The sequence below is a fragment of the Mus caroli genome, chromosome 3 (assembly GCF_900094665.2).
Source record: "Mus caroli chromosome 3, CAROLI_EIJ_v1.1, whole genome shotgun sequence".
NCBI classification, from domain to species: domain Eukaryota; kingdom Metazoa; phylum Chordata; class Mammalia; order Rodentia; family Muridae; genus Mus; species Mus caroli.
The window spans coordinates 115,755,347-115,783,157 of NC_034572.1; the positions used below are offsets into that span (position 1 = coordinate 115,755,347).

Sequence of the window (27,811 nt, forward strand, 5' to 3'; positions counted from 1 at the left end):
GATGGTCCCACCCACAAGGGGCCTTTCCCCCTTGATCACTAATTGAGAAAATGCCTTACAGTTGGATCTCATGGAGGCATTTCTTCAACTGAAGCTCCTTTCTCTGTGATAACTCCAGCTGTGTCAAGTTGACACAAAAATAGCCAGTACAGTTGGTAACCAGGGCAGACCTCCCCCTTCTCAGAATGAAGGGAAGGGGGCATTGGGGAAGGGTCATGTTGGGAGCATGCCAGGAGGAAAGAGTCTGCAATCAGGATGTAAAGTGAATAAATGAATGAATTAATGGGTATAGTCTCCCCTCCCCCAGCCTGGAACCTGCTTGCTCAGGGGTGGAGTTTCCTGCTCATTCGTTCTGCCACGCCCACTGCTGGACCGTGCCACTTTGCTGTTTGGAGCCACACACGTGCTCATCCTGTTACTGGACCCCGAGTTATTTGGCGGGAATCGGGTCCCCTTCCCCCTTCCTTTATAACTGAGTGTCTGAACAAGTAAAATTGAGCTTTGATCAGAATAAACCTGTCTTGGCTCCATTTCTTCTTTCTCCCCGTCTAGTTCCATCTCAGTCGAACCGTTCGTTGCAAGCTGCTGGCCGGCCGCAACAAATGGGTAAAAGGGCTGGAATCAAAGCTTTCTGTCAAATAATTATTAAAATTATTCAAGTCAGTTATTCACTAGTTTCTTTGAAATCCCAGTAAATGTGTACTTTCTTGTTGCTTGTAGGACGTTCCTATGAACCTATATGGTAGGTTGAACCAGGGGGGGGAGCACTGACCCATGCCCTCTGCACAGATGTAACAGTTGTGTAGCTTGGGCCATCTCTGACTCTGTTGCCTGCCTTTGGGACCCCTTTCCCCTAGTGGGCTGACTAGTTTAGCCTCAATAGGAGAAGATGCACCTAGTCTTACTGCAACTTGATATGCCAAGGCTGGTTGCCAACCAGGAGAGGCTTCAACTTTTCTGAAGAGAAAGGAAGAAGGACTGGAAAGGGGGGGGAGGGTGAGGAATGGAAGGGGAGGAGGGAGGGGAAACTGCAGTTGGGATGTACAGTACCGTAGGGATTTGGGGGTGCAGACCACTCCACTGTTCTGAGCTAACGATAGGGCTGATGCAGAAGGGGCAGCAGTCAGTTTGCAGGTGAGAACGCCATCTAAAGAACCCTCAGCAGGCTTTGCTGGGTTTCAACAAGACGGCTGACTTTGCTGTCCGATTGTTCACCATAAGATGCAGAGCGTGGAGAAGTCACTTGTCTGGCTCAGGAGTTCAAGGAGCCTTTCACCAGCCAATTTACGTTCAGAAGCCAGTCACTGAGTTTCTATTACTGTGTCCTCGTGAGGAAGAGAGAGTCAGGGAGGAAGACTTTTCCGCATGATGCTTAACACAAGTCCTATTTAGTATTGTGAAGCTTAGTTGTGTGGCTGCCTGGATACTGTACCAGAACCTTCATACCAGAACCCTCTAGAAGGATACATTTTCTTATTTAAATCTTGACTGATGTAACTCACATTAGTCAGATCAAAGTGTAAGTCACTGTGCCATCCTGTTTGTCACATCAGACTCCTGCACCACAGGGAGTAGATGCTTGGAAATGTACGAGAAGTCAGTTTAGGGAACTGTCCCATGGTCAGTGCATTTCCAGCAATAGATGCCTGAGCCCATGGACCAGGAGTGATGCCCAGCGGAGGTGGCCAGGACCGGTCAAACCTGAGAGAAACCTAGATACTAGCTGTTAACATCACAACCAGACAGCAGCAGCGAATCAGGAATCTAAAAGAGAAGTGTATTTCTAATGGGATTGTGTCACAATGTCCGGAGACACCATTTGGGTGTCCTGAATAATTTTTCAAACCTGAGTTTGACAGCATAGCCTTTGGCAGTCTCCTTTTACCAGCAAACATGAAAGATTTGGGTGCAGGAAGACACACAGAAGCTGTCACAAGTACACGTCTAAAGAGAGTGTGCTGTGCTTGGTAAACACAAATTTTAAAGATTTGACCTCAATATTTAAGAATATAGGACTGTTTTCACTTCCCCTGCAGAGAGAGACATCACAGCAGTGAAGTGAGTAAAGGTCTTGTCCTGTACCTGGGCACTGTATATATTTTTCAGGAAGAGAACCATTAGTGAGAATTTTGTCCAAGTAATCTATCCTATGGCTATGTACAATGTCTGACGACTGTAGTTCATTGAGCTGTTAACGAATGCTGATTATTTTAGTTCTCATTATACGTTTTCCTGCTGGATGTTTAAGACCATGTAGGTGGTTAAAATGAATCTTTTTGTTTCCTCCCAAGGGCAGCTGAAGACCTGGTTATCAGGTGTGACTTGGGAGAAGCTCCTGGCTCATCTAGCCTTTCTTTTTCCCTTTAGTCTATCTACGTGAGGAGAAGCCAAAGGTCTTGCTTGGCCATTGCAATTTTTCCTCTGTGTTGACCAATGTCCTGGCAGACTGGACGCTGGGTAGAGCCCACTCAGTGGCACAGACAAAGCCTCCCTAACAAGAGAACAGACAAATCCCCAGTTACGGGACGTCTTGAAAGATGTTGCACAGTTCTCTGGGACTTCTGTGATCTTGTAGAACAAGGGGGAAGATATCCTCTGCTTTAATTTCTCCAACCAGGTCAGTGTAGGTTTCCAAGTGTGGTTTTTGAACTCCCAGATGGCCAGTTGTACCAATTTGTTATTTTTAATTAATATGTAATGTTATGGTAAAGTTTAACCAGAAATTAAAGTGTATCTGTTGGATCAACAGATATTCATGTTACTCTGGAACTGTTAGAAAAGAAAGTTCAACTCTATAGCCACTAAATTGAGTTCAGTTAGGGTCTCCAGATGGTAAAATATCTGCAAAGGAAGACTTACACAATCAATTTATCTGTAAAATATAAATTAAATAAAATTGTTCTTTTTGTAAAAGAATTGAGAAAAAGTGCATGCAAAGAAACTAAACACCTAAGATTTTATAATTAATTCCTACATTGTGCTTTCAGACTAAAATTACATTTTTAATTTCAAACATACGTAAAATTGAAAGAAACCTATAATCCCTTGTCCTGACCACTACCTAACTACTGTTGTAAATTTCTTTGACCATGTGAATACGTGCTTCTCTATTCTTAGGCAGTATTTAATTATGGCTTAAATGGGTATTTTTATATTACAAATGCTGTGTATATTCGTTACTAGAGACTTTGAAATGGAAGAAACCTCCTCTCCCCATACTTTTCTCACTTTCTCCTTACATTGAAAGCCTTGGTGTGTCCTCACATGGAGTAACATACACAACATTCACAATCTACTTTTTCCATCCGTCCACATGCCCTAAATACATTCTCTGCATGGATGGTTAGAGCGTAGGTAACTCATTTTCTCCAGCCTCCCCATCCCGCACCCACTTTAAATCATGTGGGATTCTCCAGCCTCCCCATCCCCCACCCACTGTAAATCATGTGGGATGCCCTGGACACTTTGGCAAATCAGAGTTGTCTTTCCTTAGAGCAGATTCTACTTAGGAACCGCTCCTATCCCTTCAGTTGACTTCAGTCGCTGTGCCTTGAGTGTAACCCAGAAGGAAGCATCTTCAGCAAATGTGCAAAGACACAGCAGAAGCGGCAGCCAGATGCTGGCAGAGGTTATTTACTTCCATTTTCCTTGGGAACCTTGCTTTGGAAGTGTCTTTCTGACTCTGGCCTCTCACCTCTACCCAGCATGCTCTGCGTCCTGTGCTGAACACTGGGGATAAATAGAATTGCTGCTGGCTGCTTCTCCAATCACAGCCCTGCCTGTCCTGTGCTGTGACATTTGTACTATCATAGTTCATCTACAAACCCATCACTCCCAACTGTCACCAAGAGGTTTTAAAAAATAGCTCTTAAAAAAAAAAAACTTTTATTACAATAGATCAACTAGACAAAGTGCATGAATTGTGTAAGGCTGAGTTACAAATAACTACTAAGCAAAGGTTGTCTCAGTTGTTCTGGAACCCCCATCACCCATTCTTCTGTTTTACACCCTGGTAATAATTTCTTTGCACATTTGAGGTTTTACTACATATTTGTGCTTACCTAATGGGTAGTTTAATTTTGTTTATTAATTAGTTTGTGTGAATAGACTCAGAGCGTATACCTTTCCATGTATCCCACCCCACCCCCTTAGTTCTGTTTGTTGATCCTTCCCAGGAGAGGCTTAAGGCTCCTGGAAACAAAGCTTACAGTGTGCCTAAGGAGGAAGCAAGGCACTCTCTCCCCAAGACAAAAGAGGAGACTCGCGATGACTTGGCAGCCAAGTTCTTCTGGCTTGTATCCCTTTCTTCTGCAGCCAGAGGAGATGTAGATTACTCTTCTCTTCACCAAGAAACCATGGTGTTACAGCAACAGGATTATTAAGTAAAATATGCAAGGCACTGAAAGCATATAAATCATGCACAGACACATTAAAGAATTTAAATCACCTGTAATATGAACCAGTAAAGAGTTTAAAATACAGCGCTTAGGTTCCTCCGCCCACCTGTCCTTGGTTGTTTTAAAGTAGGTATTCGAATTCCACAGCCCAGACTAACACTGGGTTCCTGAACCTCCCTCCGTGCCTCAGCCTGCCGAGTGGAGGAATTGTAGGCATGTGCTACCACATGTGGTCTCAAAGGGTCTACATATGTACATCTCAAAAACATAACGTGAAGTCCTCAGTGCACTCCTGTTATGAGTGTGCCAACCTGTGATAGTCAGGTTATAACAGGAGAGAGTAGAATACAACAACAATTTTGAGGGCTAGGGATGCCCACTGTCAGAACACATGTGTAAGCCTTCGACCCCAGTACCATAAATAGTAGTTCTCACTTACTGCGCATTTATTAGAAGCCAAGTACTGAACTAAGGACTCACCATATCTTCTCTTAGTAACCCATCACAACTACCTACCCAACGGCGGATCTGATGTCCTGTGACCTCCAGGGGCCCTGAACGGTGCCCATAAACTCATGGAAGAAAACACACATACACACAAAGAAACAATATTTTTGTATGTTTGTTTTGAGACAGAGTCGCTCTACCTAACTCTGGCTGTCCTGGGACTCTCTATGTAGACCAGGCTGGCCATGAATTCACAGAGATTCACCTGCCTCTGCCTCCCAAGTGCTGGGATTAAAGGCGTGCACCGCCACCCCCACCCGGCGGCCACTAAGTTTTAACCAAATATTTACATGAACTTAAGAGAATATAATCAAAAATCTAACAATGACCACAAAAAAATCATCAGAAGAATCAGTTGTTTATATTTAGTAAGGCCATGTGAGAGGGGCTGCTCCGGGGAAACCTCTTCTCCACGGACTCTTGCTCATTGGATGTGCACAAAGATGGACCCAACATCAGCCTCATTTTTTCTGGAACGATCTTCCAGCCTTTCCTATTTCTTAGTAGTTTACCAACTCAAATTCATGTTTCTTTTGAAAAGATTTTGCCGCCTTATAATGAAAATCTCATCTGGCTCTAACATACCTGACTCGTTTCAACAAAAGTTTAAGTTTCCTGTATAAAAGTTTAATAAACGGCCAGTTTGCTATTATACCCAGCCATCTCCAGTGGGAATGGGGGAGAATCACAAACAACTTGTAAAAGTGTGAATCATAAAACGTTCTGTTACCATCTGTTCCTTATGCTTAACTGACCTGGAAACTAACTGCCCCGTGGTATTTTTAGTGTTTAATGTTTCATGGGCTAAGGCCTTTCTCTCGAAGGATTAGGCTTCTGAAAGGGGAAAATTAAACTTGTACTCTCTGATTTCATACAGCACCAGCAAACAAGTAAATCAACACGCTGGAAGAAGAATGATCAGTCTGGGGGAAAGGCTCTTGGGCAAAGCAAAGAAAAAAGAAAAATTTAAAATTAAAAATTTAAAAAACAGAGCGGGGCGCGGGCAATGAGACACTCGCGCCTTCCCATCAGCTCCTTAGACACAGAAGCAGGCACGCTCTCAAGGCCTGGGAGAATGGACCTCCGGCGGTCCTCTCGAAGAGGGCGTGTCCAGGGCCGCAGCGCGGGCGGCCATTGGCTGAGCGGCGCTCCCGGGCGCACCGTCAACTCTCACGAGGCGCTGGTAGCATAGGCCGTGCGCCGCGCTCTGGCCGGCAGGGGGCGCACATCCGCGCGCTGCTCTCCCCCGCGGCACCGCCCGCGCCCCGCCGCCCGGCGCCACGCCCGCCGCAGGCCGAGGGCCAGTCACCCGCGGGCCTGCGCCCCGCCGGCCCTCCGCGCCCCGCCCCTGGCCCGCCGCGGGACGAGTAACGGTTACGAAGCACTTTCTCGGGTGAGGTTTCTGCTTAGTCATTGTCTTCCAGGAAACAGCTCCCTCGTTTCGGCGGCGGCAGCGGTGGCGGCCGCAGAAGCCGCAGCGACCGTCCGCGCCAGGGCCTCCCTCCCTTCCTTCCCTCCCTCCCTCCCGGACCGCCTCTCCGTCGCCGCCCGGCCTCCTCGGGCCCGAGCGCACACCGGGCTGTGGCCGCGCGGAGTCGGCAGCCTCGCGCTCGCCTCTGGGGCCTGGGGCACCGCCGCGCCCTGCGAGGCAGCCGTCTGCCAACTCGCCCGCCCGCCCGCTCGCTCGCCATCTCTCCGCGGCTCCGGCGCTGCCCGGTCCCCTCCGGCGGCAGCTACCATGGGCACCGACAGCCGCGCGGCCGGGGCGCTCCTGGCGCGGGCCAGCACCCTGCACCTGCAGACCGGGAACCTGCTCAACTGGGGCCGTCTGCGGAAAAAGTGCCCGTCCACGCACAGCGAGGAGGTGAGTACGGTGGGGGCCGAGGGTCTCCTCGAGGTGGGGACAAGCAGGGCTCTCCGGAGCTCGACCCGCCCCGAAGGTACCGAAGTGAGCTGGGTACGATCCCGGCTTGGCAGGTGCAACTGCGGGGCGAGGGGCGCCTCCGCCGGTCGGAGTTGATCGCACAACTCTGAAGTCCACCGGGTCCCCTGCCTGGCTGGACAGAGCCACTGCAGCCCCGCGTCTTCATCTTCCGTCCCTCTCCCTTAGCCAAGGTAAAGGAAAGGTAAAGGTTTAGGGTTTGGTAGGTGGACTAACAATACGTTTAATTTTGATCTTGTTGACATTGCTTTCTCTATTGTACTGAATTTGGATTTGGGACAAATACTTACTGGATGTTAACATTGTATTTGCTTCAGAACTAACCATTAAAGAGGGGGCATGGTGGTACACGCCTTTAATCCCGGCCCCTAGGGAGGCAATAGCAGTAGGATCTCTGAGTTCGAGGCCAGCCTGGTTTGTATATTGAACTCCAAGACAGCTAGGGCTACCCAGTGTCAGCCCCCAACCCCCACGCCCCCAAAAAACCTAATCCGTAGTTGGAAGTGACAGATTAATCTAGAATTAAAAAATGTGTTATATTTGTGTTAATGGCCCATTCCTGAGCCAGTGGTTCTCCATGGACCGTGCAACTCATTGCAGAGGCATATTGGTAATATGGAACATGTATACTACTTAAAACAACAAAACAAGACAGATGTGCAATTATGTGTGGGGAGTAATAAGCTGGGTATGGTGGTGGGCTCTTCTAATACCCAGCCTCAGTGGGCTAAGGCAATAGAATGTAGAATTCGAGGCCAGCCTGGGCTACCATGTGATGCGGTCCTGGCTCAAAAAATAAATAGGATAAATGGAAACATTTTTAAAAAGAAACAGTTACACCTAGGAGCTATATGACTTTGAGCTATAACTTTAACCTTGAGTAATATGCTCTCATTAAGTAGTTGTGGTGAGGAAAAGATGGGGTATGAAAATACTCTGCACACATGCTTTTTATCAACTGGATCATCAGAAAGGTAAACAAATCCTGGTTAAAGGATACATTTCCTAAGTTAGGTCGTATTGTACCGTTGGTATCAGTGGTCAGAGACAGGCTTCTGCTCTTTTAATGAGGCAGGCTCTACAAGAGCACCTGGACTCCTTCTAGTTGTAAGTTGAGAGCCTTCACTGGTCAGATTTGGGAACTCAACTCCCTAGCCTAGCCTAGCCTGTGTTCAGGTTCCAGCTAAGTTGGTCCGCTGTGTTTGAACTGCCCACTTTGCCTATTTCTCTCAAAGGTGTCTCTGCATCTTGGTATAGAGCCATAGTTTCTCCCAGCACTGGGTTCAGTGTAGCCTTTGCACCTTATCTCTCCACAACACACTGCAGTAGCTTTCAACGTTTGTTTGTTTTTAATGTTTTTATTTTTTGAGAATTTCAGTGCATTTTTCAACCATCATCATTAGAAAATTGGTCAATGGTTTTTGACAGAAAATATTGCATTTTTTCATTCAGTTCACATGCTTCTGTTTCTCTTTGTGTGTGTGTTTCAACATATTAGAAACAGGTTGCATTGAAAGGATATTACTAACCCTTGCATACTATGTGGGAGATGTTTTTTCTATCCTGTTGCACTTTGTAAAAATTGACTTTTTAAGCTGGGTATGATGGCCAGGCCTTTGATCCCAGCACTCAGGAGGAGGGTCTCTGAGTCTGAGGTCAGACTGGCCTAAAGAGCAAGTACCAGATCATAAAATAAAAATATAATTGACTTTTTAAGAGTAGGATGAAAATTAAAGCAGGAAACAGTGAGGAAGAGTCCCAAGAAGTGTCGTGCATTGTAAGGACACCACAGCAGGTTAGTTAGAATACAGGGAGGGGTGTGTTCTGTCTGCACATAGAGACTTGACTTCTGTGTGTGAGCTCAGAGGCCAGAGGTTGATGTCTGATATTTTCCTCTGTTACACTCTATCTTGTTTTTTTAGACAGGGTGCCTCACTGAACCCAGAGCTCAGGGATTGGCTAGACTAGTCTGTGTGTTCCCTCAGGCCCAGTACTACCTACTGGCTTCTACCACCGTGCCTGGCTTTTCTCTGGGTACTGGGATCTGAGTTCAGGTCCTCACGCCTGTCTGACAAGCGCTTCATCCCCTGAGCCATATCCTCGGCCTGCAGAATGTTCTAACAACCAGAGACCAAAGTGGGATGCGCTACTTAAAACAGCTTAACTTCACTTGAAGAGATAAGGGAACTGCAAAACAAAACAGAAATAACCACCTTTTTCCCCAAAGGCCTGATCATTTTTTTCTTATAGATTCTTATTTTTTGATTTTTAAAATTCATTTACTTCGATTTTATTTTTTATTTCCTTATATTTTACGTGCATTGGTGTTTTGTCTGCATGCATGTCTGTGAGAGTATTAGATATTGGAGTTATAGACTGTTGTAGGGGTGGTGGGAATTGAACTGGGGACCTCCAAGAGAGCAGTCAGTCTTCTTAACCACTCAGCCACCTTTGTAGCCCCGAAAATTTACTTCTATTTAATTTTTATACATTTATGTATTTTTATGTATGTATTTTGTATATTTGTATATGTGTTTTGATCATATTTTCTTTTCTGTGATTTCTCCCAGACACTCCCCATTGAATTTATGTTCTCTTTCTTTCAAAAACAAAAACAAAACCCCACAATGTCACAAAACTTCAAAATGAAAAAGCAGAAGATCAGTAAGACAAAACATAGCTAGACAAAGCAAAACAAAAACAAAAATCTCGAGAAAAGCCATGGAGTTTGTTTTGTGTTGCCCTGGAGTACGCGTGATATACCCAGTGACACTCCTGGAGAAAATTGATTTTACCCCCTTACCAGTTGGCATTAATTGCAAATTAACTCTAAGGTTAAGGAGTGGGACACCTAGACTTCTTTCCTTTCTCAGTGCTAGGGACCTGACCTGCCCCAGTGCCACAGTCTCTGAATTCATCTGTGCTTCAGACAAGTTGTGTCTGGACGACACTGTCTCCTTGTCCCACCTCCTATTCTGCATGGATCCCTGTGGTCTGAGGAGGGGGTTGACAAAGACATTCCATTTAGAGCCATGTGCTCCGCAGTCTTCCACTCTGAACCACCCTTTAGTCTCAAGGCTAATCCTGTCCACTCTTGGAAGCAGCCACTCTGATGGAAGTTGACCAAGGCAGTGATCTCTGTGGGTTTTTTGGGTTTTTGTTTGTTTTTTTTTTAATATCATTTTGAGTTTTATGTTAGTTGGCGGGTTTTTTTTTTTAAGATTTATTTATTATATGTAAGTACACTGTAGCTGTTTTCAGGCACACCAGAAGAGGGCACCAGATCTCATTACGGATGGTTGTGAGCCATGTGGGAATCGAACTCAGGACCTTTGGAAGAGCAGTCAGTGCTCTTAACCACTGAGCCATCTCTCCAGCCCCGCTTTTTTTTTTTTTTTTTTTTAAAGTGGTTCTAGTTCTTTGTTAAATTCTACTTTGATATCCTGAACTGTTTTCATTATTTCATCCAGCTGAGTTTTCACAGACTTCATTCATATCCCCTTGAAGGTCCTTGAACAGTTGCTACTGTGAAGTCTTTGTCTTATACTTCAACTAAATTGCTTTTCTCAGTGCCTACTGCAGTATTGAGTTGCTGGTTTCCGGAGGAGCCATGTTGTCTTGTCTGTTCATGTTTGTCTTTTTGTGCTGGGACCTAGGCATCTGGAGTTAAGATGTCTGAGGCATTTTTGGTGTGGATACCTGTTCTTGTCTTTAGGGGCTGTTGGTGTTCTGGATCCTAGTCATAGTCTGACGGCAGTGAAGTCTCTGGAAGAGTGTTTCTGTGGGTTGGTGGGTAGTGCAGTGGTTCTCAACCTTCCTAGGGCTGTGCGCCTTTAATACAGTGCCTCATGTTGTGGTGACCTCTAATCATAAAATGAGTTTTGTTGCTACTTCATAACTGTAACTTAGTTACTGTTATGAATTGTAGTGTAAATATCTGATATGTAGATGGCCTTAGGTGACTCCTGTGACAGGGTCATTCTACTCCCAAAGAGTCTCCACCCTCAGACTAGGGATGCTGGAAAGGGATGGCGATGAGCCGGGAGGAAATGCTGAGAGGGGGAGCTGACCCACTGGGGTCTATGGTAGAAGGTGTTTCTGGTTCAATGGCTGACAAAGGAGACGGGCTAGAAAGGGATTCTTATTTTTGTGGGGACTAAAGTAGAAGAGCTGAGCAAGGACAGCCTACATGTCTTGCAGTCTGTTCCTGGCATTTTTTAGGTCAAAATTCTGCAGCCCCTCCTTGTTTTTCTTAGTGCATTGTTTCTTCAGAGCAGAGGTTAGTGATTGTGTTGCATTACAGGACACATGTAACAGCTGAATCTTGGGTGCTTCTCATCTTCTTTGTTTAAGCACTTTATGAAAACATCATAAGGAAGACATCATCCTCTTAAGAGAGACTGAAAAGTTTGAGGATTCTACTAGCTTTTTTGGGTCCCAACTGCTGAAGCACAATAGTATCAGGCAGTCCAGGAATACCATTATCATCATCATCATTTTCCTCCTCTTCTTCTTCCTCTTCCACCTCTTAAGAGACTTGCATTTTCTCACTCCAGTTCTTGGTCTAGGTCTGCAGTAAGATGGCCCCTTGCAGGTACACACTGCAGTGGGACAAGACAACATGCTTCATGAAGACTCATTTGCTATTCCCACCACTGATTGAGACCACAGTACTCTTCCGCCCCTTACTAAGGTCATTGGCAGTAACTTCTGTGGCTGTGTATTCCTCATAGAAACTGCAGAGTTTGCATTCATTGTTGATTAATCTTCCTGATGCAACTGACTTCCTAGGAAGATCCATGAAAAAGAGGAAAAACCAAAAGCCACGCCCTAACTAAAACAGATTAACATGCTGGTAGAGTTCAGTTCCTTGTTTTCTTTTTATTTTATGTGTGTGGGTGTTTAGCCTGTACATACATGTATGCCTGGTGCCCATGGAGGCCAGAAGACGGTGTAACTCCTGAGACTGGAGTTACAGATGGTTGTAAGCTGCCATGTGGGCACTGGGAATCGAACCCTGGTCTTCTAGAAGAACAACCAGTGCTCTCAGCCAATGAGCCATCCCTCCAGCTCCCTAAGCATATGTGGCCCAAAACACAACTGTATATACTCGAAACACTTATTTGTAACTCTGTTGTGTGATTCTGCACCCTGGCTTTTGTAAGTGACAACATTGTAGTGTTGCAATGTCAGAAGTTGAACAGGACCACTGGGCTTGCTGGTGCTCCCCTGTAATCGATGTTCTTGAGAAGCAAAAGCGGGTGACAGCCTGGGACTGGGTCAGACTCAACTCCTCCTCCACCCCCAAAGGATGCACGCACATGGTGGGCGTTTGACAATTGAACTGTGTGATCATTTTGTTGTTGTTTGTTTGAGGCAGGGTTTCAAATAAACCCTGGTGTAGTCTTGGCTGTCCTGGAACTAACGTTGTAGACCAGGCTGGCCTCAGAGATCTGCCTGCCTCTGCTTCCTGAGTGCTGGGATTAAAGGTATTTGCCACCACTGCCCTGCATATGATAGGTTTGGTTTGTTTTTTGTTTTTTTTTTTTAAGTTGTTATGTAATATTCCAGATCTAATGACTGGCTAAGTTGTGGTGGTATTTATCTTTAGTGATGTTGTATGGGTATCATAAGAGTAGAGACAATAGGAAATGAAAAATAAAAGGCACTATTACTATTTTTATGGTAAAACTAGTGAATGTTTCTTTTTATTTTAAAGATATATTTATTTATTATATGTAAGTACACTGTAGCTGTCTTCAGACACACCAGAAGAGGGCATTAGGTCCCATTACAGATGATTGTGAGCCACCATGTGGTAGGGGATTTGAACTCAGGACCTTCAGAAGAGCAGTCAGTGCTCTTAACCGCTGAGCCATCTCTCCAGTTCTGAATTTCTTAAGTAATTAACTTTGAAATTTTCTGTAATTTGTTCAGAATCTAAGATTAATTAAAGAAATGCTTTCAGGAAAGGGGCTACTACTTTGAAGATAAATTAACATCTTGGATCGGGGAATTCATCAGAAGAGCCCTAATATGTAAATGTAATATGTAATATGTCTTACCAGGGAAAGAAAGGCACCTTAGACTGTTTCCAAGATTTGAGCTGAAGTACCACTCGTAGGATTGTTCAGCTTGACTCAGCCCTGCTGCTTCAGTATTTGCTAGTTTGTAAGGGAACAGCATCTACAAGCATGCACTGTGTGAGGACGGAGCTGTGAGGATGGCCATGATGGGGACATGAGGAGCTGACAGAGGAGAAGGATAAAGGTCCTGTGTGTCAGAAACGCTGCAGGGAAGCTGAAGGGGGAGGAGGAGGGATTGGGAGCAGGAGGAGAGAAACACCAGAGACAGATTTTGTTTTGAAAAACACAATAATGAAAATCAATACTTTGTAAGCTAAAAACAAAACAAAGAACTCTAAAACTTAAAAAAAGAATAAGCAACAAAAGAATACATTGACTTGTAATTTTTATCTGACTTCAGTTTAATTTAATTATGCTTTGCATAGCAGTGCAGATCTTGTGACTTGAATCCAGGTGAGTTGTTGTAAATAGCACATAAAGTACTATTGCAGACTGCAGAACTTGACATAGTGGCTCTGTTAGCTTGAGTGGGTACCCTCTTGCCCCTTGTAACTATCTGTACTGAGAAGTGATAAGATACCTGTTGTATCAGTCTTTATCATATCATAAGCAGTCATAGTGAGATAATGAGTTCAAAAACTCATTATCACAGTGAGATAGTGAGTCACTGCTGTAAGAAAGTGCCTTTGCAGCCTGGACTTTTAGTTTCTTTGTTATTGATTGCTCACAGAATGTGAACCACTGTGCCCTTGGTTATCTTTAAAGCAGAGATTGGTTGTCAATCACTGGTTGTGCCAGAGTTGGTGAATTAGTGATCAAAAATAAGTTTAGGGTCAGGCTACCAAGATGGCTTTAGCAGGCACTGGCCTCAAGGCAGGTCAGCCTGCGCTTGATTCCGCAGACCTGTGTGGGAGGAGAGGTTTGAGTCTTAAACCTGCCCTTTGACTACTCCCACACAGTAAAGGAATGTAATGGTTTTGTTGTTATTTTTCTGTTTTCTAGTATAGTGAGGAGTTGGAGAGATGGCTCAGCAGTTAAGCTCTTGTAGAGGACTGGGGTTTGATTTCCAGCACCCATTTGGTGGTTCACAGCCATCCGTAACTCCAGTGTAAGGAATCCAGTGCTTATTCTGATCTCTGTGGATAGACAGCAAGCACATACATGTGTACATACATGCATGGGGGCAAAACACAAAGTCAAATGAATACATCTAATAAAAGCTCAAAAAAAGCTTAGTGAATAGTGAAAGGGTATATTCTCCCTAGTAGAACAGTAGTCCCGAGCATGCTTGGTGTATAGTGATAAATAGCATTTTATAATTTTTTTATATCTAGGTCTTTATTAAGTGAGATAACTACAAATGTGTATTTTATAACATGCAGTGATGTTAGAATAAAAGTATTTTATAAAAGACACTGAAGACAAGATAAGAAGTGTACCCTGTGTGTAGAAAATAACTTCCAGATTGTCAGTGTTGCAAAGAGACCCATGCTGGTGGTTTTCAGACTGTAGAATTATATAGCAGTTACTTGGAGTGTTAAAAGGGAAATTCTGGCTGTTTTGTTTTGTTTTGTTTCTCAAGACAGGGTTTCTCTGTGTAGCCCTGGCTGGCCTGGAACTCACTTTGTAGACCAGGCTGGCCTTGAACTCAGAAATCCGCCTCCGCCTCCCAAGTGCTGGGATTAAAGGCGTGCGCCACCACACCTGGCCATTTCTGGCTGTTCTTAAGAGTGTTTGGCAGATCTCTGATTGGGCAGGAGGTTGAATGCTGAGTTCTGGTGCTCGGGACTGACCAAAGGCTGGCCTCAGGAATGCTAAGCAACTGCTCCGTTAACTGAGCCGAACCAAGATCGATTTTATTTTTTTAATGTATATGTGTGTTTTACCTGCATATATATCAGGGCACCACTTGCATGCCTGGTATCCATGGAGGCCAGAAGAGGGTATTGGGTCATCTGAAACTGAAGTTAACAGACAGTTGTGAGCTGCTTGTGGGTCCTGGGAATTAAGCCTTGGTCCTCTGAAGAATAGCCAGAGCTCTTAGCCACTGAGTCATCTCTCCAGTCCTAGGTTTGAATTTTTATTACTATAACACAGGTGAGTCTATGTAGAAGTTCCCCTGGCCATACTTATCTTTGCTGCTTTTTTTAAAAGTATTTTTATTTATGTATAGCATGTATGTGTTGCTTCTTGTCTTATGTGCACCACATGCATGCAGTTGCCCAGGCCAGAAACACGTATTGGATGCCCTGGAACTGGAGATGCTAGTTGTGAACGGCCTGATGTAGGTGCTGGGAAATGAACCTGGGGCCTTTCAAGAGCTACAACTGCTCTCAACACTGAGCCTTCTCTGCAGCCCATCACTTGCAGTAAAGTGACAAAGTGATTTCTGTGAACGCTGTTCAGACTTACCGTGCTTACAGCTAGGTTCTCAGCGATTTAGTTCAGAACTTGTACTACTCCTGCTTCTACCTCCTGGGTGTTGGAGTTAATATCTAGAGCCTCTCCAGCCTGGTCCAGGTCTTTTATAATAATGCCTTTGAAATAATTGTATATAATACATTGTATATAATAATAAATTATGAATACTTTAATGTCTTAAAGTTTCACTGGTACAAAATCACCTTCAAAACAATTAGACTACGACTTTCAGCCAAGAATGAGTTAAGGGTCGTGTATGGTGATGCATGCATTACTGTAGCATTCAGGAGGGAGGAGCAGGTGGATATTTCTGAGTTTGAAGCTAGCCTGCTCTACACAGTGAATTCCAGGACAGCCAGGGCTAGGTAGAGAGACTCTGTCTCAACAAACAAAAAACAGGAATTAAGAATAAAAGAAAGTTTGAATTTATAGTGTAGGAAACAAAAAATCTTAGTAAACATGGGCTTGTATGGTATTTTCTATTACTACCTCTTTCCCTCCTCCACTTACTAATGCATCTTTACTGAAGTACTGTGTGAAGAGCTGTTGATCAACTTTGAAAATGCTTCCTTTTGCAGCTTCGAGACTGTATCCAAAAGACCTTGAATGAATGGAGTTCCCAAATCAGCCCTGATTTGGTCAGGGTAAGTGGATGTGAATGCAGAAATCCTGCAGGCCTAAGCAGATGTGAACTTAATTTCCAGTTTGCTGAGTAAGGCCCAGCAGACAGTTGGCCATAAAGCTCTGTGGTTCTCTTGCTGCAATGACGGTCAGGCCTAGGAGGGTTGAGCATAAAGCAGAATATCTGATGTGGTCTCTAGGTCATGCCTTATCTAGTTTTCTCCTGCTTAGTGCCCACTACAGTTTCCTCGCCCATCAATGTTGTATTCCAGCTACTGTTTGGTCTAGTATAAAAATGATTATCATCCTTCGTTGTTAGAATATCACCCCAATAATATAGCTAGGAACAATTCTTTAAATGTCAGTTCCTCATGAAACAGTAGGGAGCTGTACTTTATTAAATGTCAGTACAGGGCTATTTTCAAAAGTGTTAACAGACACAATAACTATCTGCAGCTGCTTGTCTTTAGTAAAATACTACTTTAAAAGTATGGAAGAGCAGCCAGGCACCTGTAATCCCAGCCCTTAGGAAGCTCCAGGCAAGAGGATTGAGTTTGAAGCCAGCCTGGGCTGCAATAAAAGTTCTAAAGTAGACTTGACTACATAGTAGGCTCCTATTTCAAACAAAGACTATATGCTGGTTGGTGTCTTAGTTAGGTCTTCTATTGCTGTGATGAAACACCTTGACCAAAAAGTAGGTTGAAAGCCTACTTTTTTTTTTTTTTTTTTTTTTTTTTGGTGGCGTACGCCTTTAATCCCAGCACTCGGGAGGCAGAGGCAGGTGGATTTCTGAGTTCGAGGCCAGCCTGGTCTACAGAGTGAATTCCAGGACAGCCAGGACTACACAGAGAAACCCTGTCTCGAAAAACCAAAAAAAAAAAAATAAATAAATAAAAGTAGGTTGAGGAGAAAAGGGTTATTCGGCTTACACGTCCACATTGCTGTTCATCACCAAAGGGAGGCAGGGCAGGAACTCAAGCAGGGCTGGAACCTGGAGGCAGGAGCTGATGCAGATGCATTGGAGGGGTGCTGCTTGCTGGCTTCCTTCCTATAGCCTGGTCAGCCTGCTCTCTTATAGAACCCAGGACCACCAGCTGAGGGGCGGGGGCACCATCCATGGTGGGCCCTCCCTTACTGAGCACTAATTGAGAAAATAATTCACAGCTGGATCTCATGGAGGCATTTGCTCAGCTAAGGCGCCTTCTTTTCTGATAACTAGTGTGTGTCAAGTTGACACACAAAACCAGCCAGTGCTGCTGGAAACTCTGGTTTCTTTGGGCATATAGAAGTTGCGCAAATGTCTGTGGTTTCCACTTCTGTTACAATGCCTTCTGCTCTAATCATGACCTTTCAGTCTCCTAGGGTGAGCCCTGTGATAAACTGACAGAAAGAGACACTAGATGTGGACTTATGAAACCTCAGAGCCCACTCTCCAGTGAATACCTCATCCAAAAAGCTCACATCTCCTAATCCTTCCCAGTAAACAGTGAGCCTGTGGGAGGTCGTTCTCATTCAAACTACCACAGCAGTTTAAACAAAACATCTTACCTTTTTCTGCTCTTTCTAAGTCATCAAGTTTTGACCTATTAAGGTAACACAGCTGGGTTTTCTCAATATATATTTTTTAAGAGCATTGTAGGTTCCCAGCAAGACTGAGCAGTAAGAACAGTGAGTTCTCATTCACCTGTGCTCCCCACTATCAACATCCCCATCAGAGCGCCCCCTCTCCAGACTGACTTCTTTAGTTTAGTGATATGCATTTCAGGTGCCTCTAAGTCTTTTCTGGCTTGATAGCTCATTGCTTTACAGGACTCAGTAACATCTCATTGCCTGGATGCACCACAGTGCTTGTGTCCATTTGTCTACTGAAAAACATTTAAGTTTCTTCAAACTGTTGTCAATTATTAATAAAGCTGGCACAAAGCATTTATGTATCCATAAATACTCAGAGCCTTGCTTCAAAATCCCAAGGATCTCCTCTGTTGTTCAACCTATAGGGGCCTGCCAAAGCCTCCAGATAGCATCCCTATCTGCCGCTGACCCTCAATACCAAGATCAGACAATCTGCAGATCAGACGATCCAAGGGGTAAAGTGGCCTGCACAGCAGCCTGGGTCTGTTGAAGAGCCTTCTCCTGTTCCAGACCCTGGACAAAGCTAGCAGCTTTTCTTGTCACTTAGTATATGGGCCAAAGTCACACACCCAAAATGAGTAATGTGCTGTCCCCCAAATCCACCTAGGCCTACTAAACGTCGAGCTTCTTTCTTGGTGATGGGAGGATCTGGTACAATAATTTATCCTTCACCTTAGAGGGAGTATCTTTCTACATGCCCCCCACCAGTGGACTCCTAAGAATTTCACTGAGATAGACGGCCCTTAAATTTTTGTTGGATTTATTTCCCATCCTCTAATACACACATATGTGGGTGTGGACATTGCAAAAAGACAAACAAAAAAAAAAAACCAAAAAACAAAACATGGCAGCTGCAGTCGCTTCTCTCTGCCTGCTGCCTGTGGATCAGGATGTAAAGCTCTCATTACTGCTCCAGGGCCAGGCCTGTCTGCTTCCTGCCATGAGAATCATGGATTACCCCTCCAGAACTGTAAGCAAGCCCCCAGCTAAATGTATTCTCTTGTATGAAAACATTTGCCTTATTCCTGGTCTCGGAGCAACAGAACAGTAACTAAGACAGTTGGTAATTAATATAGAAAGTTTTTAGAAGATTTAGCATGTCTTTATTCAAGATAGGTAATTTTCATTGATTAATTTTAAAGTAAACCTACCTCTGTGCCAGCAATTCTGACCCTCACATAACTCTATGCTCTTCTACTTGTTTATCATTTGTATTTTTGGCCATTATTACTTCTGAAAAACAGATCAAAATGAGACCTTTTTACTCCAGAGAATAGAAGCATGCACATACACATTTAACCTTTTTATATGTACTGCGCTTGTAAAGTCTATTAGATTTCACAAAGAATCTTATTGTCCCATGAGTCCTTTGCTTCTGAAGTACTTAGGACAGTACAATCAACAGTGCTGATTCTATGTTCATTGTATGTTGTGTTTCCTGCAGGAGTTTCCAGATGTTTTGGAATGTACCATGTCCCATGCAGTGGAGAAGATAAATCCCGATGAAAGAGAAGAAATGAAAGTTTCTGGTAAGCTCCGCTCTTTTCTTTTTAAGAGAATTATTTATTTACTTTATGTATATGTGTACACTGTAGCTGTCTTCAGACACACCAGAAGAGGGCATCAGATTCTCATAGATGGTCAGTCATGAGCCACCATGTGGTTGCTGGGAATTGAACTCAGGATCTTTGGAAGAACAGTCAGTGAACTTAACCACTGAGCCATCTCTGCAGCCCAGCTCTGCCCTTTACAGTACACTCTCCTGTGCAGTGGATGAGGGTGGGGGTGGGGGTAAATCCTTCCTTCTGACAGTGAATGACTCAGTAACCTGTTTAGAAACTTACTCTTCCATAATGTAATGTCAAGTCTTAAGAGGGAGCTACAGGACATCAGCGCTGCGTGCCGTGCAGTCAGGATGAGCCTTGGACTTACTGTTCTTGTGTGATCTGTGTGTACTCAGTGATTAAAGTGGGAAAGCGGAGAGGATAAAGGGAACAGTCAGGAACTGAGTCTATGCAAAGCAAATACAAATCTGCCAGTCCTGGGATACTGGTATGTAGTAGCTGAGGTTGCCTGAAAATACAGAAGGTTGTCTGGGCAACAAGCCATGTGGAAAGACAGACAGTGCACATTAATATTCTATACATCAGCACATGTCAGTGACTGCTACATTTCAGAAGTAGCAGTGAAAGTTGACAGTTTCTGCTCTTGGCTTACATAGCATAGCAGAGTCATTAAAATCCTGAGCTTGCCTAGATTTAGGTTCCTGCATGTATAGATTAGCGACTAAAATAATCTAGGATTAGCAAGTGTTCAACCTCTCTGAGCCTCAGTTTGTTTATCTGTACAGTGGGATACAATTATTTCCCAGGCTTCTTTATAATATGGATGAAATAAGAAAAAAGGCACATAGCTAGGGCAGTACTTACCACAAAGTAATGCTGGATAGCTATTATTTATTAACATATTGAGATGGACATGTCCATTCCAACCATAATACCATCTGTTGAGTCGTGCTTTGTGCGAAGCACTGAGTGGTCCTTTATGACTATATTTCTTCATATAGTTATCAAAACATATGTACCAAGAAGGATTGTTCTCCTCGCCACACCAGGATGTTAAGTAATATACAAGTTAGCACAGACCTGGGTATAGTGGCATACAGTAGTAGTTTCAGCTACTTGGAAGATCAGAAGAAGTTTCTCCTGGCCTGGCAATGTAGTGAGACCCCCAGCAGGTAAAGAGGAAGAAAAGAGAAAGCTTCCTCTCAGCCAGTGAATTGATGGACAGCAGGCTGTGGAAGTATGCCTGACTCCAACCCTGATCCTTCTGTTAACTTCACATCGATGCTTGTGTAAGAAAGGAAGGAAAGCCGACATTTGTGTGTAGTTGATGGTAATTCATCATTGTCTTGGACCTCCTCCAAGTTGTCCTCCGTCTCTGCACATTAGAGAATTTTAGTAGGAATAAAGTTCTCAACCCTAAGAAGATTTGCTCTTTCAATCTCAGAGTGCCCTGTCTTTCAGAGAGGGAGAGAGAAGGCCAGTTCAGATGGCAAAATTGATGGCAAAATTTAGGGACCAGGGATGAGTAGTGAGAGGGTCTTATTTGTGGCAAGGGGAGGGGCATCAAACCCAGGGCTTCACACATGTAAGGCAAGTGCCCTGTCACCCAGGGTTGTATTTGTGTTCATACATATGAGTGTGGGGCTGCTCGCTGTCTTCTTGGTCTTTCTGTTTTTATTAATCTTCCTCATTTGTGTAATAAGCACATGATTACTAAGAAAACTTTTAGATAACTACTGTATGGAAACACATACAAAATGCTTAACACACAAAGATAAAATGGGGCTGGAGAAATGGCTCAGCAGTGAAGGGCCCAGATTCCTTGCACAGGACTGGAGTTGGACTCCCAGCACTAGAGCCTGACGCCTGAGGACACCTGTGCTCTGCGCTCAGGCACACCTGCACACGTGTACAGAGATTATCCAACTACAGCTTTTTTTTTTTTTTAATACTTTTTGTTTCTTCAGTTTTCTTCTCATTACACACTTTGAGGCTTTTTTTACATTTGGCTTATTGTAGAAGGCATGAAAAATGTTCCATTATGGGGCTGGAGAGATGGCTCAGTGGTTAAGAGCACTGACTGCTCTTCCAGAGGTCCTGAGTTCAAATCCCAGCAACCACATGGTGGCTCAACAGCCATCTGTAATAGGGATCCAGTGCTCTCTTCTGGTGTGTCTGAAGACAGCTACAGTGTACTCACATACTTAAAATAAATAAATAAATCTTTTAAAAATATGCTCCATTATGCTTAGCCTATAAAAATAGACATTAAAAATAATTTCAAGCCCTGTTTATCTACCCTGCCCTGTAATACATGGATTTGTTTTATTCTTTAGAAACAGACATGTTGACAACTAGCATGGAATTTAAAGTTTAGAATTAAAGTGTATGTGTCTGGCTTAAAGTGGACCTGTACAATTACAAACATAGAGAAAGAAAACCAGTTTCTATCATGGTAATTCTGCACAGTAAGGGGTGGATATGCACAGTAATCAATCTTTTCGTTTTCTAGCAAAACTGTTCATTGTAGGATCGAATTCTTCATCATCAACTAGAAGTGCAGTTGACATGGGTAAGCAGAAATTTATTTTTTTCATAATAATGGATTTTTAATTATCTTAAGGGAATTAGTCCTAACCAATCTAGATAAATAAGTTGATTTCAAGTTTACTGTTTAAAATTCTAGACTAATTCTTTTCTTTTTTTGTTTTTTTTTGATACTGGGTTTCTCTTTAGAGCCCTGGCTGTCCTGGAACTCACTCTGTAGATAGACCAGGCTGGCCTCAAACTCAGAAATCTACCTGCCTCTGCCTCCCGAGTGCTGGGATTAAAGGCGTGCGCCACCATGCCTGGCTAGACTAATTTTTTAAGACTTGAATACAGTACGTCTTTACTTATATACAGTGCTCTTTAATCATTATTTTCCCTTTCAATATTACACTATAGATGAAATACTATAATCCGAGACAGCAGAATACAAATACTTTGGAATCATTTCAGCAGCTGGTTAGCTAAAAAATAAAGGAAGAGGGCACGTCAGAAAGCCCTTGTCTGCTGCAGAGAAGTGAGTGAGTGGGCACTTGGAGACATGTCTTAAATGACAGATTATGCAGGAATCTATTGTCAGGAGTGGCTGGTAACAGACAATTCAGTGGGCCTTGGTGAAGACAGTAATGATTGTTTTAGTATGTAACATTCACTTAGCCTTTTTGTGTCTCCCTTCCCTTCAGCATGCTCCGTCCTTGGAGTTGCACAGTTGGACTCTGTGATCATGGCTTCGCCTCCAATTGAAGATGGAGTTAATCTTTCCTTGGAGCATTTACAGCCTTACTGGGAGGAATTAGAGAACTTAGTTCAAAGCAAGAAAATTGTTGCTATAGGCACCTCTGATCTAGACAAGACACAGTTGGAGCAGCTGTATCAGTGGGCACAGGTAAAGCCCGTCCAGGCCCTGACACTTGTGACTTGGGGGGCGCCATGCATCTAGTGCGTGTTCACTGTGGGGCGGCAGGCTTTATCGAAGGCATTAGGAGCTTAACGTTTGGGTTTAATATGCTTAATTGAGCTGAGTGTTCATCCAGTTAAAAAGAATGAAGAAAACACTAAATGCTAACTTTTCAGAGCTAGTGAATTAAAGACATTCATTCAGTGAGCCATGTTTACACGTGATGAAAATATTACACTTTGTGTATTAGGGCTCTAATTTCTTAAGTAAGTATTTGTAACATATACATATATTTTTCTGTTACCTAAAGATGATTAGACTTAGTTTATAGGACCTGATATGGGAACGGTATAAAACTGTTGTCCCCTGACTCTTGCTCTAAGAACCTACAGCATTATGAAGGAGGTTACCAGCACTCTAACCTTTACTTCCTGTATTTTGTCTTTATTCCTTTTATTTCATTTTCAGCTGTTTCCTCAGACCTTTCATAATTGATGATAAGCAGAAGACCCTAGAAAACACTGTCCTTTCTCTCACAGACATGGTAGTCATATGTGGCTGAGAAGCAGCAGAGATGGACATGTACTGATCCAGGACGTATAGAACAGTTAGTTGGGGCTGCTACCGAAGTCAAGAGCCTCCTTAAATGCCTGATTAGTAGCCACAGTTTATGTGTTGACATTCAGTGTCTGCATTGAAGATACATTCCCTGTTGCTAAACCCATTATCACCCTTAGAGTAGCGGCTTCAGAGGCAGGTGGGCTATACTGCTAGTGTTTCCAGTAGGCTTCATTTTGAATCTTAACAGTACGTGTAATCTTCTATTGGCTTTTCTCTCATCCTAGAGCGTCTTTCCTTGATATCACTAACATGGATTAATAGAAGGCATATATTAATACAGGTGATCATGCAAAAGTATTTTATAAATGAAGAATTGTCAAATGTAGTTTTATGTTCTAAATTTTATTACTCTCTTTTTTTAAATTAAAAAAAAAGTGGGGTTTAGGAGAATGGCTCAGTAAGGTGCTTGTATTAGCATGAGGACCTGAGTTCAGCTCCTAGCACCCAGAGAGCACACATAGAAATACCTAGCCAGGCAGTGCCTGACAGGAAGAGTCTCCAGGGATTGGATGGCCAGCCAGTCTAGCTAAATTAGTGTGTGCTGGGTTCAGTGAAGAGACCCTGTCACAAAATATGGTAGAAAGTAATTAAGGAAGATACCCGATACCAACCTCTGGCTTCCACATGCACCAGTATACACACATATGTGCAAAGGCACAAAGTTCATTGTCTAACTACATGTGCAAAGCAATAGGTTTCAATATAGCATTTTCACACATATTTCACGCCAACATCTAGTTGATCTCCTCTCTCCACTCTCCCTGTGGGCCTCTTCCTTTCTCCTCGTTGTATTCCATTCCCTTTTCACCCCTCAAGATTTCCTCTTCTCCGTTCTAGCTTCATGACCTAGACACATACACACATCTGAGAGAAACATGCAGTCTTGCCTTTTTGAGTCCAGTTTTTTCCAGTCCATATAATAATTTCTCAGTCTGTTTATTTTCCTGCCAATATCATAGTTTCATTTTCTTTATGGAATTCAGACTCCATTGTGTTTATCAGTTTCTCTTTCTCCCTTCTGTTGATGGACTTGCAGACTAGTTCTGTTTCCTAGCAACCATCAATATTAGCTTGATGCTTTCTGCTTTCTTTTTTTTCTCTCTCTCTTTCTTTTCTCTTCTTTTCTTTTCTTTTCTTTTCTTTTGGTTTTTTGAGACAGGGTTTCTCTGTGTAGCCCTGGCTGTCCTGGAACTCACTCTGTAGACCAGGCTGACCACAAACTCCTCCTGCCCCTGCCTCCCAAGTGCACCACTGCCCAGCCTTGTTTGTTTGCTTGTTTTGGTTTTGGTTTGGGTTTTTTTGTGTGGCTTTCTGTTTTCTGTGTGACATAATTGAATACAGTTCACTTTGTTTCCACTTTTAGGTAAAACCCAATAGTAACCAAGTTAACCTGGCCTCCTGCTGTGTGATGCCACCAGATTTGACTGCGTTCGCTAAACAATTTGACATACAGCTACTGACTCATAATGACCCAAAAGGTAAGACTGGGATTTTCATCTCTAGGCTTGGATCCTGAGCTTTTGGGAGACAACCTGTTCAGTGGGCTGGAGGTGCAGGCCAGTGATAGGATGCTTGTGTAGCAGGCACATGGTCTGGGGTGGATCCCCAACATTATACACACACATTTTAAGAAAAACACAAATGTTGACATTAGTTTAAAGTCTGTGCTGTGATAAAGGTACAGTGCTGTTAATTGGAAATACTACTGCTAATTTAAAACATCCACGTCTTTATTTTTTGTCTCTGCAATAGTGGAGTTGGAAAACAATTGGCAGGCTCCTATGCAAGAGCATGAAAATGAACGCAGCCATTTTTTAGATGGCACATTTTTGTTTTTGTTTTGTTTTAAAGAAAGCAATGGACATAATGCTCTGATGAATATACTTAGGTATTATGCTATGGCCAAAGGAAAAGTTCAAAGTAATAAAAAAAAGTAGATATCCTTTTGCCAGTGATGAGGAACACGTTATGATATACACCTAATAACTAATGGGGGAGTTAAATGGCTTTAAATCTTCCTGTACTTATACCTTTTGGCACATACTAATATTTTTCCATGTAATTAAGTATGATATTGTGTGAATCTCTCTCTCTCTCTCTCTCTCTCTCTCTCTCTCTCTCTCTCTCTCGTGTGTGTGTACTGTAAATAGTATTAGGAATGATTTATATTCTTATTACTTTCTTGTATATTTCACAGTTGTGCAAATTCCAGTCTCCTAACCAAAAGTTATGAATTAAAATAGGCTATGATACACATACATTCAATTTTGTTGTGTTTTTTGAAATAGGCTCTCTTGCAGGCATGCTGGCCTGGAGGTCACTATGTAGCCACAAATGACTTTCCTTGTGAACCTCCTGCCACCTTCCCCACGTGCTGCGGCACCTCTGTGCCATCAGAGCTGTTTATTGGCTGGGGTAAACAAAACCAAGTGCACATTAGGCAGGCGCTCGCTCTCCCAGCCACTAATCCTTGGTGCTGGATTCACTTCTGCTGTGTTAAATGCTTACGTACATAGTAAGGAGTTTCTGTCTTCAAACCTAACCTGTGGGGTGTTGTTTTAGAACTACTCTCTGAGGCAAGTTTCCAGGAAGCTCTTCAAGAAAGCATCCCTGACATTGAAGCCCAGGAGTGGGTGCCGCTGTGGCTGCTGAGGTACTCGGTCATCGTGAAGAGCAGGGGGATCATCAAGTCCAAAGGCTACATTCTGCAAGCCAAAAGGAGGGGCTCTTAACTCCCGGAGCGCTCACCGCTCACTGACCTGGTGTTGTCTGGAATATAAGATACAAATTGATTTTAAAATTGAGATTTTTTTTAAAAAAAAAAATGTAGCTCCGGCTTACAAGAAGCGCCCCCGAGGTGCGCGTGCAGTTGTTCGGCACTGTGTTGAGTTCTGAGGGCCTCCCGTGCCTCTGCAGCAGCACACTCACAGCAACCACTGTATTCTTCTCATTAAACTGCTGTTCCTAACGGAAAACGTCTATGAAGAGAAATACTTGCAATATAGTTCCTTTATTTTTATGAGTAATAGAAATCAAGAAAATTTGTTTTAAGATATATTTTGGCTTAGGCATCAGGGTGATGTATATACATATTTTTTATTTCCAAAATTCATGAATTGCTTCTTACTCTATACTTCTATAAGTGATTACATTACAATTGTTAAAACATACTAGATTTTTTTCCCTGTCATTGGCAAAACAATCTATCTCAGTAACTACAGCAGTCTACTAGTAATGTAAATAAAAGTCATTCTTTGATCCACGAATGGAAATTTAATCTGTGTGTTCTTGCTTACAGCGTAGCTATAGCTATGCATTGACCATGTGTTCTGGGTCATGTTTCTTCCACCTCTTATCTACAAAGGCAGCATGTCTGAGAAGGCGGCTTGATGCTTTAACATTATTGTTTGGGAGTTTCATAAAAGCAACTACTGTTGCTATCTTCAGAGTCTTTGGACCTCTTCCTGTACTCTCAGTGTGTTGCTCAGTTGGACTCACACCACATGCTTAGCACTATGGGCTCTGGAGAGATGAATTAAGAATCAGCCAAGTAAAACTTTTGATCTCTGTACCTGTCAATTACTGACAAGGAATAAAGCCAGGAAAGGCAGAGGGGAAGAAAATCATTTAGTTTTAATGTCATACTAGTTTAAGAATCAGAAAATTGCAAAGAGGCTATGGTCCTTATATGTAGCATTGAAAGGTCTTAATCTCTAGATGTGCGTCTGTCACCCAGGTTCAGTTTCTCTTTAAAAGGTGTCTTGTATGCCAATATTTTTAAACCATGAGTCTTTGTAAAACCAATTTTGCTCAGAAAATTTCAATGTAGAGAAAAGAACTAGAGTTCTATGTTAAGCCAATACAGTAGATGTTTTTCTTAAGTGTGACTTTGTGGTTACTGACTCGATGCTATTCTCAATTAGAATTATGTGAAAACAACTGATTTGCCTACAGAATTTGAACTAAAAGCCTATAATTATATTGATTGTATATAATGCTAAATATATAGGTAATGGTTAAATTTGGAAATGTAACTGTTTTCTATAGCGTATATCTTTAAATATATGTTGTATTTAAAATCTGTGCAGTGCGGTGTCTGAGCTGCTCTGAAGGAAAACTTTAATATCTCCTTTATTGTTTTTAAAACCCAAGACACGCACACAAACATTTTTTTTGAAGGGTTACTTTAAGGATGTAAGAAAACAAAAACAAAACCTTCCTTTGCTGATGTATCCAGATGTTTGTGAATGACACCAAATCTCAACATGGAAGGAAATAGAATTATGGGTTCATTTTGTGAAAGGATCATGTACAGAAGAATTTTTTTTTTTTTTTTTTTGGTTTTTCAAGACAGGGTTTCTCTGTGTAGCCCTGGCTGTCCTGGAACTCACTCTGTAGACCAGGCTGGCCTCGAACTCAGAAATCCGACTGCCTCTGCCTCCCGAGTGCTGGGATTAAAGGCGTGCGCCACCACACCCGGCCTCAGAATGGAATTTTAAAGTGATTTTATTGTTGTTTTACTCCAAATCCTTACATTATTGGGTAACCTTTAAAAATGAGTCTTTTTGGGCTGG

At 43.0% G+C, this 27,811-nt stretch overlaps 1 protein-coding gene and 1 pseudogene across 1 annotated transcript; one reads left to right on the forward strand and one right to left on the reverse strand.

Annotated features, from left to right (window-relative positions):
• The window catches only part of LOC110291916, a 25,005-nt pseudogene extending 18,687 nt beyond the window's left edge, over positions 1–6,318 (reverse strand).
• Positions 6,202–27,583, forward strand: Gclm (glutamate-cysteine ligase modifier subunit). The gene is made up of 7 exons (XM_021157716.2): positions 6,202–6,768; positions 15,932–15,997; positions 19,051–19,135; positions 21,684–21,743; positions 22,402–22,604; positions 24,601–24,715; positions 25,800–27,583. The coding sequence occupies exons 1-7, from the start codon at positions 6,643–6,645 to the stop codon at positions 25,967–25,969; spliced, it is 825 nt and encodes a 274-aa protein (XP_021013375.1). The 5' UTR covers positions 6,202–6,642; the 3' UTR covers positions 25,970–27,583.
• The last annotated feature ends 228 nt before the right edge of the window (positions 27,584–27,811 follow it).